This window comes from Motacilla alba, unplaced genomic scaffold (assembly GCF_015832195.1).
Source record: "Motacilla alba alba isolate MOTALB_02 unplaced genomic scaffold, Motacilla_alba_V1.0_pri HiC_scaffold_35, whole genome shotgun sequence".
Taxonomy (NCBI): domain Eukaryota; kingdom Metazoa; phylum Chordata; class Aves; order Passeriformes; family Motacillidae; genus Motacilla; species Motacilla alba.
This window is the reverse complement of record NW_024037447.1, coordinates 1,118,401-1,134,260: the sequence shown is the minus strand read 5'-3', so window position 1 is coordinate 1,134,260 and position 15,860 is coordinate 1,118,401. Positions and strand designations below refer to the sequence as shown.

General features: G+C 36.2%; 1 protein-coding gene across 1 annotated transcript in view; it reads right to left on the bottom strand.

The window, feature by feature from the left end:
• The window catches only part of LOC119696700 (maltase-glucoamylase, intestinal-like), a 78,280-nt gene that overhangs the window by 27,908 nt on the left and 34,512 nt on the right, over positions 1 to 15,860 (bottom strand). Inside the window, exons 11-19 of the mRNA XM_038126502.1 lie at positions 15,071 to 15,155; positions 11,536 to 11,592; positions 8,432 to 8,556; positions 5,123 to 5,211; positions 4,792 to 4,841; positions 3,008 to 3,181; positions 1,783 to 1,932; positions 625 to 739; positions 326 to 441 (exon numbers count right to left, since the gene is read on the bottom strand). Of these exons, the coding sequence (XP_037982430.1) occupies positions 326 to 441; positions 625 to 739; positions 1,783 to 1,932; positions 3,008 to 3,181; positions 4,792 to 4,841; positions 5,123 to 5,211; positions 8,432 to 8,556; positions 11,536 to 11,592; positions 15,071 to 15,155 (961 nt within the window). The remainder of the gene's footprint in view (positions 1 to 325; positions 442 to 624; positions 740 to 1,782; positions 1,933 to 3,007; positions 3,182 to 4,791; positions 4,842 to 5,122; positions 5,212 to 8,431; positions 8,557 to 11,535; positions 11,593 to 15,070; positions 15,156 to 15,860) is intronic.

The window sequence follows — 15,860 nt, the reverse complement described above, 5'->3', positions numbered from 1 at the left end:
TTTATGATAATTATTTAATAATTGAGTGAATTAAAATGTAAATATTTATTAAAAATAAACAATGCCGTTATATTGAGAGTACATTAATAATTAATATATTACCACATACAATCATAAATAACAAATATTAAATTCTAATGAACGATATTGATTTGCTAATTAATAATTAAGAAATAATCAATTATTTAAACTAAATGTCGGTAATTCTATCAAGATCATAATACCGATTACTAAATGACTAAACTAATTAATAAGTGACAATTTCAAAATGATGAGTAGAAATAAAGAGGTAATTAATAATTAATTAGCTAATTAACTAATTCACCTTGAACTGCAGCAGGTGGTCGCTGTGGTAGGTGACCTCCACCCTCAGCCGCTCAATGGGCGCCATGCCGGGGGCGTGGCCACGCTGGGCGGAGCCATGGCTGCTGTGGGCGGAGCCTGTGCTGTTGTGGGCGGAGCCTGTGCTCCTGTGGGCGGAGCTGGTGACGTCACAGAAGGCGGAACCTGTGCTGTTGCGGGCGGAGCCTACGCTGTCACAGCGGGCGGAGCTTCCGCTGCTCGGGGCGTGGCTCTGGCGCCGGTGGGCGTGGCCTGCGCGGCGGTGGGCGTGGCCGGGGCGGCCCAGGGTGACGGCGGCGGCGATGCCGGTGTCGCCGTAGCGGATGTCGGAGGCGCCGTAGCCGCTCTCGGGGCCCTCGTAGTGGCAGTAGGGGACGCGCTCCGCCGACGTGCTCTCCTGGGCGCCGCGGAAAGTTCCGGAATTCAGCGCGTTTTGGGGGAAAATTGGTGCCAAAAATGGAATTTTTTTATCCCAAAAATATCGTTTATTTTGTCCCAAAATTGTCATTTTTTTAATCCCGAAACAGTGATTTTTTTTATCCCTAAAAGGGATAAATTTTTAAGAAATTCTAATATTAAAAACCAATCAAAGAGGTGTCGTTCAAAGTAATAAAATATTTATATTTTTTAATAGAACTAATAATTTGTTTCTTAATTTAAATTTAAATTAATTTATTTTACCTATTAATTTCATTTAAATTTAAATTTAAATTAATTTATTTTACCTGTTAATTTAATTTAAATTTAAACTCATTTAAATTTAAATTCATTTATTTTTCCTACTTTTTATCACACTAATTTAATTAACTAATAATTATTCTAATATTTAAAACTAGTTTTAAATTTAACTAATAATTATTACATTTAATAATAACTTCATAGGGTAATTTAAAATTATGGTATATATTTTAAAATTATGGTAATTTTTTAAATTATGGTATATTTTAAATCGATGGTATATTTTAAAACTATGGTATATTTTCAAAAATAATTAATTAATCCGTAAACAATTAAATTTATTCCTAATTTTAAAAAATTAAAATTTAATTTATTATTAATTTAAATTTAAATTTATTAATAACTTTTAAAAAAAATGGTTCTAAATGATTGTTTGAAATATTTTTCATTATTTTAATAATACTTTTTAAAATTCGCTCTTATTTTATTTTTAAAAAAATTAAATTATTGTTTGAGGATACTAAATGAGTTTTTTGATTAAACTAATAATTAGTGATTATATTTTTAATTTAAAAAAAAAAAGATTTTAGGTGACATGAAAATCCGAATGGTTTAAAAACTTAAAATCGGTTTATAATTTAATAATGAGGGAGAATAATTTAATAATAATTTAATAATAATTTAATAATAATTTAATAATAATTTATTAATAATTTAAAATTAATGGATAATTTTTTAAGGGATGAAGTTGGTTTTGCTCACGTTCCAGACGCAGCCGAGGCGCAGGCAGCTCTCGCGGCTCGCGCCCTCCCAGGGGTGGCAGTCGAAGCGGTCGCGCTCGCGCGTCCCCAGCGTGAAGCGCAGCGCGTGCGAGCGGCCCAGCCGCAGCCGCAGCCCCCGCACCAGCGCCACCTGCCGAGAGAGGCAATTCACAGTCCATTAATTCTAATTAATTCTAATTAATCTATTTGTCTTAATTAATTTTTATTTTTTTATTTTAATTTTAATTTTAATTTTATTTTTATTTTTAATTTTTTATATTAATTTTATTTTTATTTTTATATTAATTTTTATTTTTATTTTTATATTAATTTTTATTTTTATTTTTATTTTTATTTTTATTTTTATTTTATTTTTATTTTATTTTTCTTTTTATTTTCATTTTATTTTTATTTTTATTAATTTTATTTTTTTTTAATTTTAATTTTAATTTTAATTTTAATTTTAATTTTAATTTTAATTTTAATTTTAATTTTAATTTTAATTTTAATTTTTATTTTTATTTTTATTTTTATTTATTTTATTTTTATTTTATTTTTATTTTTATTTCTGTATTTCCAGCTTTCCCAATTTTCCCAATTTCCCCAATTTCCCAATTTTCCCCAATTTCCCCAATTTCCCCAATTTCCCCAATTTCCAATTTCCCCAATTTCCCCAATTCCCCAATTTCCCCAATTTCCATATCCCCAATTTTCCCAATTTCCCCAATTCCCCAATTTCCCCAATTCCCAATTTCCCCAATTTCCCCAATTTCCCCAATTTCTGAATTCCCAGTTTCCCCAATTTCCCCAATTTCCCCAATTCCCAATTTCCCCAATTCCCAATTTCCCCAATTTCCCCAATTTCCCCAATTCCCAATTTCCCCAATTCCCCAATTTCCCCAATTTCCCCAATTTCCCCAATTTCCCCAATTCCCCAATTCCCCAATTTCCGTATTTCCAATTTTCCCAATTTCCGAATTCCCAATTTCCCAATTTCCCCAATTTCCGTGTTTCCAATTTTCCCAATTTCCGAATTCCCAATTTCCCAATTCCCCAATTTCCGTATTTCCAATTTTCCCAATTTCCGAATTCCCAATTTCCCAATTCCCCAATTTCCGTGTTTCCAATTTCCCCAATTTCCATATTCCCAATTTCCCCAATTCCCAATTCCCCAATTTCCCCAATGTTCCCAATTCCCCGCTCTCCCGCTCCCCTCCTCTCCGCACCCGCGTGCCGGCGTCGTAGCTGACGGCGGGCGCGGTGGCGGCCGCGGCGCCGCCGGAGGTGACGGCGACGCCGAGGGGCGCGCGCGGCAGCCCCAGCACGCGCAGCTCCCGGAACTCCAGCCCCGGCGGTGCCAGGGACTCGGTGCCGCGCGTCACCGAGAGCTCCAGAACGTTCTGCGGGATAACGGGATAAAGGGGGAAACGGATTGAGGGGAAAATGGGGAATGGCAAATAAGGGAGGGAATTGTTATGGAAAGGAAGATATTTATAGGTGGTATATAGGAATAATGTGAAAATAAAAATAAAATAAAAATAAAAATAAAAATAAAAATAGGAATGAAAATGAAAATGAAAATGAAAATGAAAATGAAAATGAAAATAGAAATGAAAATGAAAATAAAAATAAATTTAAAATAAATAGAAAATTAAATATAAAATTAAATATAAATACAAATACAAATACAAATATAAATATAAATATAAATATAAATATAAATATAAATATAAATATAAATATAAATATGAAAATGTAATTATAAAAATAAAAATAAAAATAAAAATAAAAATAAACATAAAAATAAAAATAAAAAGTAAATATAAATATAAATATAAATATAAATATAAATATAAATATAAATATAAATATAAATATAAATATAAATATAAATATAAATATAAATATAAAGGATGGTATAATGTAATAGCATGTAATATGATATAATGTAATGTATTATAATATTATGTCATATAACATAATATAATAAATTGCAATGTAATAATATCATATCATATATCATATCATATCATATCATATCATATCATATATCATATATCATATATCATATATCATATATCATATATCATATATCATATATCATATATCATATATCATATATCATATATCATATATCATATATCATATATCATATAATATATTAGAATAGAATATAATGCAATATAATGCAATGCAATGCAATAAATACAATATAATATAATATAACATAATAAAATATAATATAATATAATATAATATAATATAATATAATATAATATAATATAATATAATATAATATAATATAATATAATATAATATAATATAACATAACATAACATAACATAATATAACATAATATAATATAACATAACATAACTTAACATAACATAACATAACATAACATAACATAATATAATATAATATAATATAATATAATATAATGTAATATAGTATACTAATTGTATAATATACTATACTAAAATATGATATGATATGATATGATATACTAAAATATGATATGACACAATATAATGCAATATAATAAAATAAAATAAAATATAATATAATGTAATGTAATGCAATATGATTAATATAATATAATATAATATAATATAATATAATATAATATAATACATTATTATAATATATTAATTAAATTATAAAAAATAAATTAAATTATAATATATTATAACATATTACAATAATTTAATATCTTAAAAGATGATATAATTAAATATATTATAATAAAATATAATCTAATCTATTATCATATAATATGATATTATGTAACATAATACAATATATTACATTTTAATATACCAATAATGTAGTGTAATATCTTAAAATATCATAGCATATGGTGTCATATAACATCTTACAATGTTATATGTATATATGTATGTCGTTAATTGAACGGCTCAGGAATTCCAATCGAATTCTGTAATTAACAGCGAATTTTAATGATTGGAACCGGAAATTCGGATTCAGGAATTCAACGTTTGGGACTCACGTTGGAAAATCGGAATTGGTAGAAAATGTAGGCGTTGTTCTCCACGGTGTCTGAAATGGGGAGAGAAACAAAGAGAATAATAATAATAATAATAATAATAATAATAATAATAATAATAATAATAATAATAATAATAATAATAATAGTAATAATTTAATAATATAGCAATAATAATAATAAAGCAATAATAATAGTACTACTAATAAAAATGCCTTAATAATGCAGCAATAACAACAATAATAATAATAATAATGATAATGATAATGACGCTAATGATAATTTATTAATGACGCATATAATTAGCAATAATTAAGATCTTTTGCCGCCTCACCGGCGGATTCTCCGTCGTCCCAGAACAGCTCCCCCGACGCCTCCTGGTTCTCGTCCAGCGCCACGATCAGCCCCATGGGGTTCCTGCGGCTGCAGACGCCCACAATTGCAGTTAATTAATTAATTAATAATTAATAATTACATCCATTCGATGCAGGTATTAATATTATTATTTTATTTAATTTTATATAAATATATCTGTACTTATATTAATGATATCTATATATTTATATGAATATATATATAAAAGATACATATATTTATATATCATTGTAATTAATTATAATTAATTATTCTAATTATGTTAATTTCCATTCATCATCATCAGGGATTCAAAATTTCCCCGTTTTCCCAGTTTTTGGTGTCGGGTGATTTTCGTCCATCGGGATAAAATCCTTCTAATATCGATTAAATTGATTAATCAATGCCAATTAGGCAGGCAATTAATTAATTGCCGTTAATTAATCAACGGTGGTTTGCATTAATTAAAAAGAATCCCCGGGCCGGTCGGAAAATGCGGTGAGAGAAATGAATGGAAATGGGGCAAGAAATGAGAAAAAAAGGAAAAAAATTGGGGCGGAAATTGCCGAATTTTGGTCGGGAAATGGGAAACGGCACAGAAGGAGATGAAGAAGATGAAGATGAAGATGAAGATGAAGATGAAGATGAAGACGAAGATGAAGATGAAGAAGATGATGATGAAGAAGATGAAGAGGAAGAGGAAGATGAAGACGAAGAAGATGATGATGAAGAGGAAGATGAAGATTATGATGAAGATGATGATGAAGATGAAGACGAAGACAAAGAAGGTGATGATGATGAAGATGAAGATGAAGACAAAGATGAAGACGAAGAAGATGATGATGACGAGGAAGAGGAAGAGGAAGAGGAAGAAGACAATGAAGGAAAAGAAGAGGAAGACGAAGACGAAGAAGATGATGAAGACGAACATGAAGATAAAGAAGATGATGATGATGATGAAGATGATGATGATTATGAAGATGTAGATGAAGAAGATGATGAAGATGAAGATGAAGAGGATGATGATGAAGATGAAGATGCTGCAAATGAAGAAGACGAAGAAGATGATGAAGGAAAAGAAGAGGAAGAGGAAGACGAAGAAGATGATGAAGATGATGAAGATGAAGATGAAGATGAAGATGAAGATGATGATGTTGCAAACGAAGAAGACAAAGAAGACCATGAAGGAAAAGAAGAGGAAGAGGAAGAAGATGATGATGATGAAGACGAACATGAAGATGAAGATGAAGATGATGAAGATGCTGCAAACAAAGAAGATGAAGACGATGAAGGAAAAGAAGAGGATGAGGAAGAAGATGATGATGAAGATGAACATGAAGATGAAGAAGATGAGGATGAAGATGAAGATGCTGCAAATGAAGAAGACGAAGAAGATGATGAAGGAAAAGAAGAGGAAGAGGAAGAGGAAGAGGAAGAGGAAGAGGATAAAGAAGAAGATGAAGATGAAGATGAAGATGAAGATGAAGATGAAGATGAAGATGAAGATGAAGATGAAGATGAAGATGAGAAAGACAATGAAGATGAAGATGACAAGAAGAAGAAAAAGAAGAAGACAGAGAACAAGAAGAGGAACAGGATGATGAAGAAGATGATGAAGATGAAGATGAAGACAGAACAAGAAGAGGAAGAAGATGAAGATGAAGATGAGGAAGAAGACAGAGAACAAGAAGAGGAAGAAGAAGAGGAAGAAGATGATGAAGAAGAAGATGAAGAAGACAACAATGAGGATGAAGACAAAGAAGATGAAGAAGACAACGAAGAAAAAGACAACAGTGAAGATGAAGATGAAGACAATGAAGATGAAGAAGAAGACAGAGAACAAGAAGAGGAAGAAGATGAAGAAGAGGAAGAAGAAGATGATGATGATGATGAAGAAGACAACAACGAAGATGAAGATGACAATGAAGATGAAGAAGACAATGAAGATGAAGAAGACAATGTAGAAGAAGACAACAATGAAGATGAAGACAATGAAGATGATGAAGAAGACGGAGAACAAGAAGAGGAAGAAGAAGAAGATGAAGAAGAGGAAGATGATGATGATGAAGACAAAAATGAAGATGAAGAAGAAGGCAATGAAGATGAAGATGACAATGAAGATGAAGACAATGAGGATGAAGAAGGCAATGAAGATGAAGAAGGCAATGAAGATGAAGAAGAAGACAATGAAGAAGAAGACAATGAAGATGAAGATGACAACGAAGATGAAGAAGGCAATGAAGATGAAGATGACAATGAAGATGAAGACAATGAAGATGAAGAAGGCAATGAAGAAGAAGAAGGCAATGAAGATGAAGAAGGCAATGAAGATGAAGATGAAGATGAAGAAGACAATGAAGAAGAAGACAATGAGGATGAAGAAGGCAATGAAGATGAAGATGAAGATGAAGAAGACAATGAAGATGAAGATGAAGATGATGAAGGCAATGAAGATGAAGAAGGCAATGAAGATGAAGATGAAGATGAAGAAGACAATGAAGATGAAGATGAAGATGATGAAGGCAATGAAGATGATGAAGGCAATGAAGATGAAGAAGGCAATGAAGATGAAGATGACAATGAAGATGAAGACAATGAAGAAGACAATGAAGATGAAGAAGGCAATGAAGATGAAGAAGAAGCCAATGAAGAAGAAGATGACAATGAAGATGAAGAAGGCAATGAAGATGAAGAAGGCAATGAAGATGAAGAAGGCAATGAAGAAGAAGAAGGCAATGAAGATGAAGATGAAGATGAAGAAGACAATGAAGAAGAAGACAATGAAGATGAAGAAGGCAATGAAGATGAAGATGAAGATGAAGATGATGAAGCCAATGAAGATGAAGAAGGCAATGAAGAAGAAGAAGGCAATGAAGATGACAATGAAGATGATGAAGGCAATGAAGATGAAGGCAATGAAGATGAAGACAATGAAGATGAAGAAGGCAATGAAGATGAAGAAGGCAATGAAGAAGAAGATGACAATGAAGATGAAGATGACAATGAAGATGAAGATGACAACGAAGATGAAGAAGACAATGAAGAAGAAGAAGGCAATGAAGATGACAATGAAGATGAAGAAGGCAATGAAGATGAAGATGAAGATGAAGAAGACAATGAAGATGAAGATGAAGATGATGAAGGCAATGAAGATGAAGAAGGCAATGAAGATGAAGACAATGAAGAAGAAGAAGGCAATGAAGATGAAGAAGACGCCAAGGTAGAAGACAAGGATGGTGTCGCCACCCGCACCATCATCATCGTCGCGTGCCTTCCTCCCCGGCGTTACCTGGCGGCCGTGGTGGTGGCCGGCTCCTGCACCGGGAAGATGTGGCCCCCGCGCAGGTGCAGCCCCAGGCGGTCCCCGGGCAGGTACAGGTGAGTCCACTGCCCCCGCAGCCACAGCCGCGAGCCCTGCGCCGGGAGGAAGAGCGGCGAGGAGGAGGAGGAGCAGCAGGAGGAGGGGGAGGAAGAAAAGGATGGAATGAGGAAGAAGAGAAGGAGGAAGATGAAAGGGAGGAGGAGGAGGAGGAGGAGGAAGGAGAAGGATGGAATGAGGAGGAAGAGGAGGAGGAGGAGGCGGAAGGAGAAGGATGGAATGAGGAGGAAGAGGAGGAGGAGGAGGAGGAGAAGGAGAAGGAGGAGGAGGAGGAGGAGGGGGAGGAGGAGGAAGGAGAAAAGGATGGAATGAGGAAGAAGAGAAGGAGGAAGATGAAAAGGAGGAGGAGGAGTGGGGAGGAGGAGGAAGAGGAGGGGGAGGGGGGGAGGGGGAGGAGGGGGAGGAAGAAAAGGATGGTATGAGGAAGAAGAGAAGGAGGAAGATGAAAAGGAGGAGGAGGAGTGGGGAGGAGGAGGAGCAGCAGGAGGAGGAGGAAGAAGAAGAAAAGGATGGAATGAGGAAGAAGAGAAGGAGGAAGATGAAAGGGAGGAGGAGGAGGAGAAGGAGGAGGAGGAAGGAGAAGGATGGAATGAGGAGGAAGAGGAGGAGAAGGAGGAGAAGGAGGAGGAGGAGGAGAAGGAGGAAGAGGAGGAGAAGGAGGAGGAGGAGGAGGAGGAGGAGGAGGAGGAGGGAGAGGAGGAGGAGGAAGGGAGGGAAGAGCAATGTTACTCATTATCCATTTAATAATAACTATTATTCATTACCTATTAATTAATTTATTCAAAATTTCGGTTTTTTGACCAATTTTATTCCCGGAAATTTGGGAACGGTCACTCACTGACTCGTTCATTAATTACCTAATAATTAATTAATTAATTCCTGATTTCTGTCTTTGTTCCTGGGACTGGCACTCACCGACTCATTCATTAATTACCTATTAATTAATTAATTAATTCCTGATTTCTGTCTTTGTTCCTGGGACTGGCACTCACCGACTCGTTCATTAATTACCTATTAATTAATTAATTCCCAATTAATAATCCTTGTTGCCGGGGCTGGCACTCACCGACTCGTTCACTAATTAGCTATTAATTAATTAATTAATTCCTAATTAATTAATCCTTGCTCCCGGGGCTGGCACTCACCGACTCGTTCATTAATTACCTATTAATTAATTAATTAATTAATTCCTAAAAAATTATTCCTTGTTCCCGGAACTGGCACTCACCGACTCGTTCATTAATTACCTATTAATTAATTAATTCCTAATTTCAGTTTTTATTCCCGGAAATGTGGGAATTCGGACTCACCAACTGATTCAATAATTACCTATTAATTAATTAATTCCTAATTAATTAATCCTTGTTGCCAGGACTGGCACTCACCAACTCGTTCATTAATTACCTATTAATTAATTAACTAATTCTTGATTTCCATCTTTGTTCCCGGAACTGGCACTCACCAACTCGTTCATTAATTACCTATTAATTAATTAATTCCCAATTAATTAATCCTCGTTGCCGGGGCTGGCACGCACCGACTCGTTCATTAATTAGCTATTAATTAATTAATTCCCGATTAATTAATCCTCGTTGCCGGGCTGGCACTCACCGACTCGTTCATTAATTACCTATTAATTAATTAATTAATTAATTCCCGATTAATTAATCCTCGTTGCCGGGGCTGGCACTCACCGACTCGTTCATTAATTACCTATGAATTAATTAATTCCTAATTAATTAATCCTTGTTGCCGGGGCTGGCCCTCACCGACTCATTCATTAATTAGCTATTAATTAATTAATTCCCAATTAATTAATCCTTGTTCCCGGGACTGGCACTCACCGACTCGTTCATTAATTACCTATTAATTAACTATTAATTCCTAATTAATTAATCCTTGTTCCCGGGACTGGCACTCACCAACTCGTTCATTAATTACCAATTAATTAATTAATTCCTAATGAATTAATCCTTGTTCCCGGGGCTGGCACTCACCGACTCGTTCACTAATTAGCTATTAATTAATTAATTATCAATTAATTAATCCTTGTTGCCGGGGCTGGCACTCACCAACTCGTTCATTAATTAGCTATTAATTAATTAATTCCCAATTAATTAATCCTCGTTGCCGGGCTGGCACTCACCGACTCGTTCATTAATTACCTATGAATTAATTAATTCCTAATTAATTAATCCTCGTTGCCGGGGCTGGCACTCACCGACTCGTTCATTAATTAGCTATTAATTAATTAATTCCCAATTAATAATCCTTGTTGCCGGGGCTGGCACTCACCGACTCGTTCATTAATTACCTATGAATTAATTAATTCCTAATTAATTAATCCTTGTTGCCGGGGCTGGCACTCACCGACTCGTTCACTAATTAGCTATTAATTAATTAATTTATTTATTCCCAATTAATAATCCTCGTTGCCGGGCTGGCACTCACCGACTCGTTCATTAATTACCTATTAATTAATTAATTAATTAATTCCTAATTAATAATCCTCGTTGCCGGGGCTGGCACTCACCGACTCGTTCACTAATTACCTATTAATTAATTAATTAATTAATTCCCAATTAATAATCCTCGTTGCCGGGGCTGGCACTCACCGACTCGTTCACTAATTACCTATTAATTAATTAATTAATTAATTCCCAATTAATTAATCCTCGTTGCCGGGGCTGGCACTCACCGACTCGTTCACTAATTACCTATTAACTAATTAATTAAATCCTAATTAATTAATCCTCGTTGCCGGGGCTGGCACTCACCGACTCGTTCATTAATTACCTACTAATTAATTAATTAATTCCTGATTTCTGTCTTTGTTCCTGGAACTGGCACTCACCAACTCGTTCATTAATTAGCTATTAATTAATTAATTAATTAATTCCCAATTAATTAATCCTCGTTGCCGGGGCTGGCACTCACCGACTCATTCATTAATTACCTATTAATTAATTAATTAATTCCCAATTAATAATCCTCGTTGCCGGGCTGGCACTCACCGACTCGTACTCGTACCAGACGGCGTCGGGGATGTAGGCCCGGACCAGCTCCACGCCCTGCGGGCACACGGAACGTTCCGGAATCAACCGCCCGGAAGGCGGGGAAGAGGAAGGTGAGGAAGATGAAGATGAAGATGAAGATGAGGAAGATGAAGATGATGAAGAAGACACAGACGGCAAGAAGAGGAAAATGAAGACGGAGAGCGAGAAACAAGAACACGAGGAAGAGGAAGAGGAAGATGAAGAAGAAGACAGAAGAGGAGGAAGATGAAGATGAAGACAACAAGAAGAAGAAGAGGGAAGAAGATGAGGAAGATGAAGAAGATGAGGAAGATGAAGAAGACCATGAGGTGGAAAAAGAGGAAGATGAAGATGAAGATGAAGATGAAGATGAAGATGAAGATGACAAAGATGAGATGAGGAAGATGAAGAAGAAGAAGACAGAAGAGGAGGAAGATGAAGATGGAGACAACAAGAAGAAGAAGAGGGAAGAAGATGAGGAAGATGAAGAAGATGAGGAAGATGAAGAAGACCATGAAAAGGAAAAAGAGCAAGAGGAAGATGAAGACAAAAATGATGAAGGTGATGAAGATGAAGATGAAGATGAAGACAGCAAGAAGACAATGAAGAAGACAGAAGAGGAAGATGAAGATGAAGAGGAAGATGAAGAAGATGAAGAGGATGGAGAAGAAGAAGACAATGAAAAAGAGCAAGAGGAAGATGAAGACAAAAATGATGAAGATGAAGATGAGGAAGACAACGAAGATGAAGATGAAGATGGCAAAGATGACACGAAAAAGGAGAGGAAGATGAAGACGAGGAAGATGAAGAAGATGAGGAAGATGAAGAAGACCATGAGGTGGAAAAAGGGGAAGAGGAAGATGAAGACGAAGATGAAGATGACAAAGGTGACAACAAGAGGAAGATGAAGAAGAAGACAGAAGAAGAGGAAGATGAAGACAACAAGAAGAAGAAGAGGGAAGAAGATGAGGAAGATGAAGAAGATGAGGAAGATGAAAAGGATGAGGAAGATGAAGAAGACCCTGAACAGGAAAAAGAGCGAGAGGAAGATGAAGACAAAAATGAGGAAGGTGATGAAGATGAAGATGAAGATGAAGATGAAGATGAAGATGAAGAAGACAGAAGAGGAAGATGAAGATGAAGAGGATGGAGAAGAAGAAGACAATGAAAAAGAGCAAGAGGAAGATGAAGACAAAAATGATGAAGGTGATGAAGATGAAGATGAAGATGAAGATGAAGATGAAGATGAAGACAGCAAGAAGACGATGAAGAAGACAGAAGAGGAAGATGAAGATGAAGAGGAAGATGAAGAAGATGAAGAGGATGGAGAAGAAGAAGACAATGAAAAAGAGCAAGAGGAAGATGAAGACAGAAGTGATGAAGATGATGAAGAGGAAGACAATGAAAATGAAGATGAAGATGGCAAAGATGACACGAAAAAGGAGAGGAAGATGAAGACGAGGAAGATGAAGAAGGTGAGGAAGATGAAGAAGAGCAAGAGGAAGATGAAGACAAAATTGATGAAGATGAAGAGGAGGAAGATGAAGATGCAGCTGGCCAAGACGGCAAGAAGAAGACAGAAGAAGAGGAAGATGAGGAAGATGAAGAAGACCCTGAACAGGAAAAAGAGCAAGAGGAAGAGGAAGATGAAGATGAAGGTGAAGATGAAGATGAAGATGACAAAGGTGACAACAAGAGGAAGATGTAGAAGACAGAAGAGGAGGAAGATGAAGGTGAAGACGACAAAAAGAAGAGGGAAGAAGATGAGGAAGATGAAGAAGATGAGGAAGATGAAGAGGAAGATGAGGAAGATGAAGAAGACCATGAGGTGGAAAAAGAGCAAGAGGAAGATGAAGACAAAAGTGAGGAAGGTGATGAAGATGAAGATGAAGATGAAGATGAAGACAGCAAGAAGATGATGAAGAAGAAGACAGAAGAGGAAGATGAAGATGAAGAGGATGGAGAAGAAGAAGACAATGAAAAAGAGCAAGAGGAAGATGAAGACAAAAATGATGAAGATGAAGATGAGGAAGACAATGAAGATGAAGATGAAGATGGCAAAGATGACACGAAAAAGGAGAGGAAGATGAAGACGAGGAAGATGAAGAAGATGAGGAAGATGAAGAAGACCATGAAAAGGAAAAAGAGCAAGAGGAAGATGAAGACAAAAATGATGAAGGTGATGAAGATGAAGATGAAGATGAAGATGAAGACAGCAAGAAGACGATGAAGAAGACAGAAGAGGAAGATGAAGATGAAGAGGAAGATGAAGAAGATGAAGAGGATGGAGAAGAAGAAGACAATGAAAAAGAGCAAGAGGAAGATGAAGACAAAAATGATGAAGATGAAGACGAAGATGAAGATGACGAAGGTGACAACAAGAGGAAGATGAAGACAAAATGATGAGGATGAAGAGGAGGAAAACGATGAAGATGAAGATGAAGATGACAAAGATGAGATGAGGAAGATGAAGAAGAAGAAGACAGAAGAGGAGGAAGATGAAGATGGAGACAACAAGAAGAAGAAGAGGGAAGAAGATGAGGAAGATGAAGAAGATGAGGAAGATGAAGAAGACCATGAAAAGGAAAAAGAGCAAGAGGAGGATGAAGACAAAAATAATGAAGGTGATGAAGATGAAGATGAAGATGAAGATGAAGATGAAGATGAAGATGAAGATGAAGACAGCAAGAAGACAATGAAGAAGACAGAAGAGGAAGATGAAGATGAAGAGGAAGATGATGAAGATGAAGAGGATGGAGAAGAAGAAGACAATGAAAAAGAGCAAGAGGAAGATGAAGACAAAATGATGAAGATGAAGAAGAGGAAGACAACGAAGATGAAGATGAAGATGGCAAAGATGACACGAAAAAGGAGAGGAAGATGAAGACGAGGAAGATGAAGAAGATGAGGAAGATGAAGAAGGCCATGAAAAGGAAAAAGAGCAAGAGGAAGATGAAGACAAAAATGATGAGGATGAAGACGATGATGATGATGAAGATGAAGACGAAGACGACAAGAAGAAGAAAAAGAAGAAGAGGAAGAGGATGATGAAGAAGATGAGGAAGATGAGGAAGATGAAGAAGAAAATGAAAAAGAGCATAAGGAAGACGAAGACAGAAATGATGAAGATGAAGATGAAGATGAAGATGAAGATGAAGATGAGGAAGAAGTTGAAGAAGTTTTTGATTGAAAGCCAAAAAAGCTGGAGAGAAACCCCAGAATGGAGGGAAAAAAATCAAATTTTGGGGTTTTTGGAGCAATTTCACCCCAAGGTTCTCTAAAAGGAACGATGAGAGGAAAAAACCCAAAAATTTCAAATTTTGGGTTTTTTGGGAAATTTCACCCCAAGGTTCTCCAACAGGGGTGATGAGGAGATGAGGGAAAAGGACCCAAAAATGTCAGATTTTGGGGTTTTTGGAGGAATTTCACCCCATGGTTCTCTAAAAAGGAACGATGAAGGATAAAAAGGACCCAAAAATGTCAAATTTTGGGGTTTTTGGGCAATGTCACGCACGGGCTCCAGCACGGGGGTGATGAGCAGCCCCGCCCCCCACAGGAACTGCGCGTCCACGTCCCACGTGGCCTCCTCGGCGTAGAACCTGCGGGGGTTAATTAATGGCTGCCTTAATTGCGGCAATCAGGTCAAAACCAAGATCCACGTCAAGGCCAAGGTCAAGACCCAAGCCAAGATCAAGACCAAGACCAAGACCAAGTCAAGGTCCGAGTCATGATCAAGATCCAGGTCAAGCTTAAGGTCCAAGTCAAGACCAAGATCAAATCCAAGTCAAGCTCAAGACCAAGACCAAGTCAAGATCAAGGTCCGAGTCAAGATCAAGATCAAGACCAAGTCCAAGTCAAGGTCCAAGTCAAGGTCAGGATCAAGATTCAATTCAAGCTTAAGGTCCAAGTCAAGGCCAAGGTCAAGACCGAAGTCAAGATCAGGACTCAAATCAAGGCCTAGGTCAAGACCAAGCCAAGATCAAGATTAAGACCAAGACCAAGTCAAGATCAAGGTCCAAATCAAGACCAAGGTCCAAGTCAAGGCCAAGGTCAAGACCCAAGCCAACATCAAGACCAAGACCAAGACCAAATCAAGGTCTGAGTCAAGATCAAGATCCAAGTCAAGACCAAGATCAAGATCCCAGTCAAGATCAGGACTCAAATCAAGACCAAGGTCAAGACCCAAGTCAAGATCAAGACCAAGTCAAGATCAAGGTCTGAGTCAAGATCCAAGTCAAGATCAAGATCCAAATCAAAGCCAAGTTCAAGACCCCAGCCAAGATCAAGACCAAGACCAAGACCAA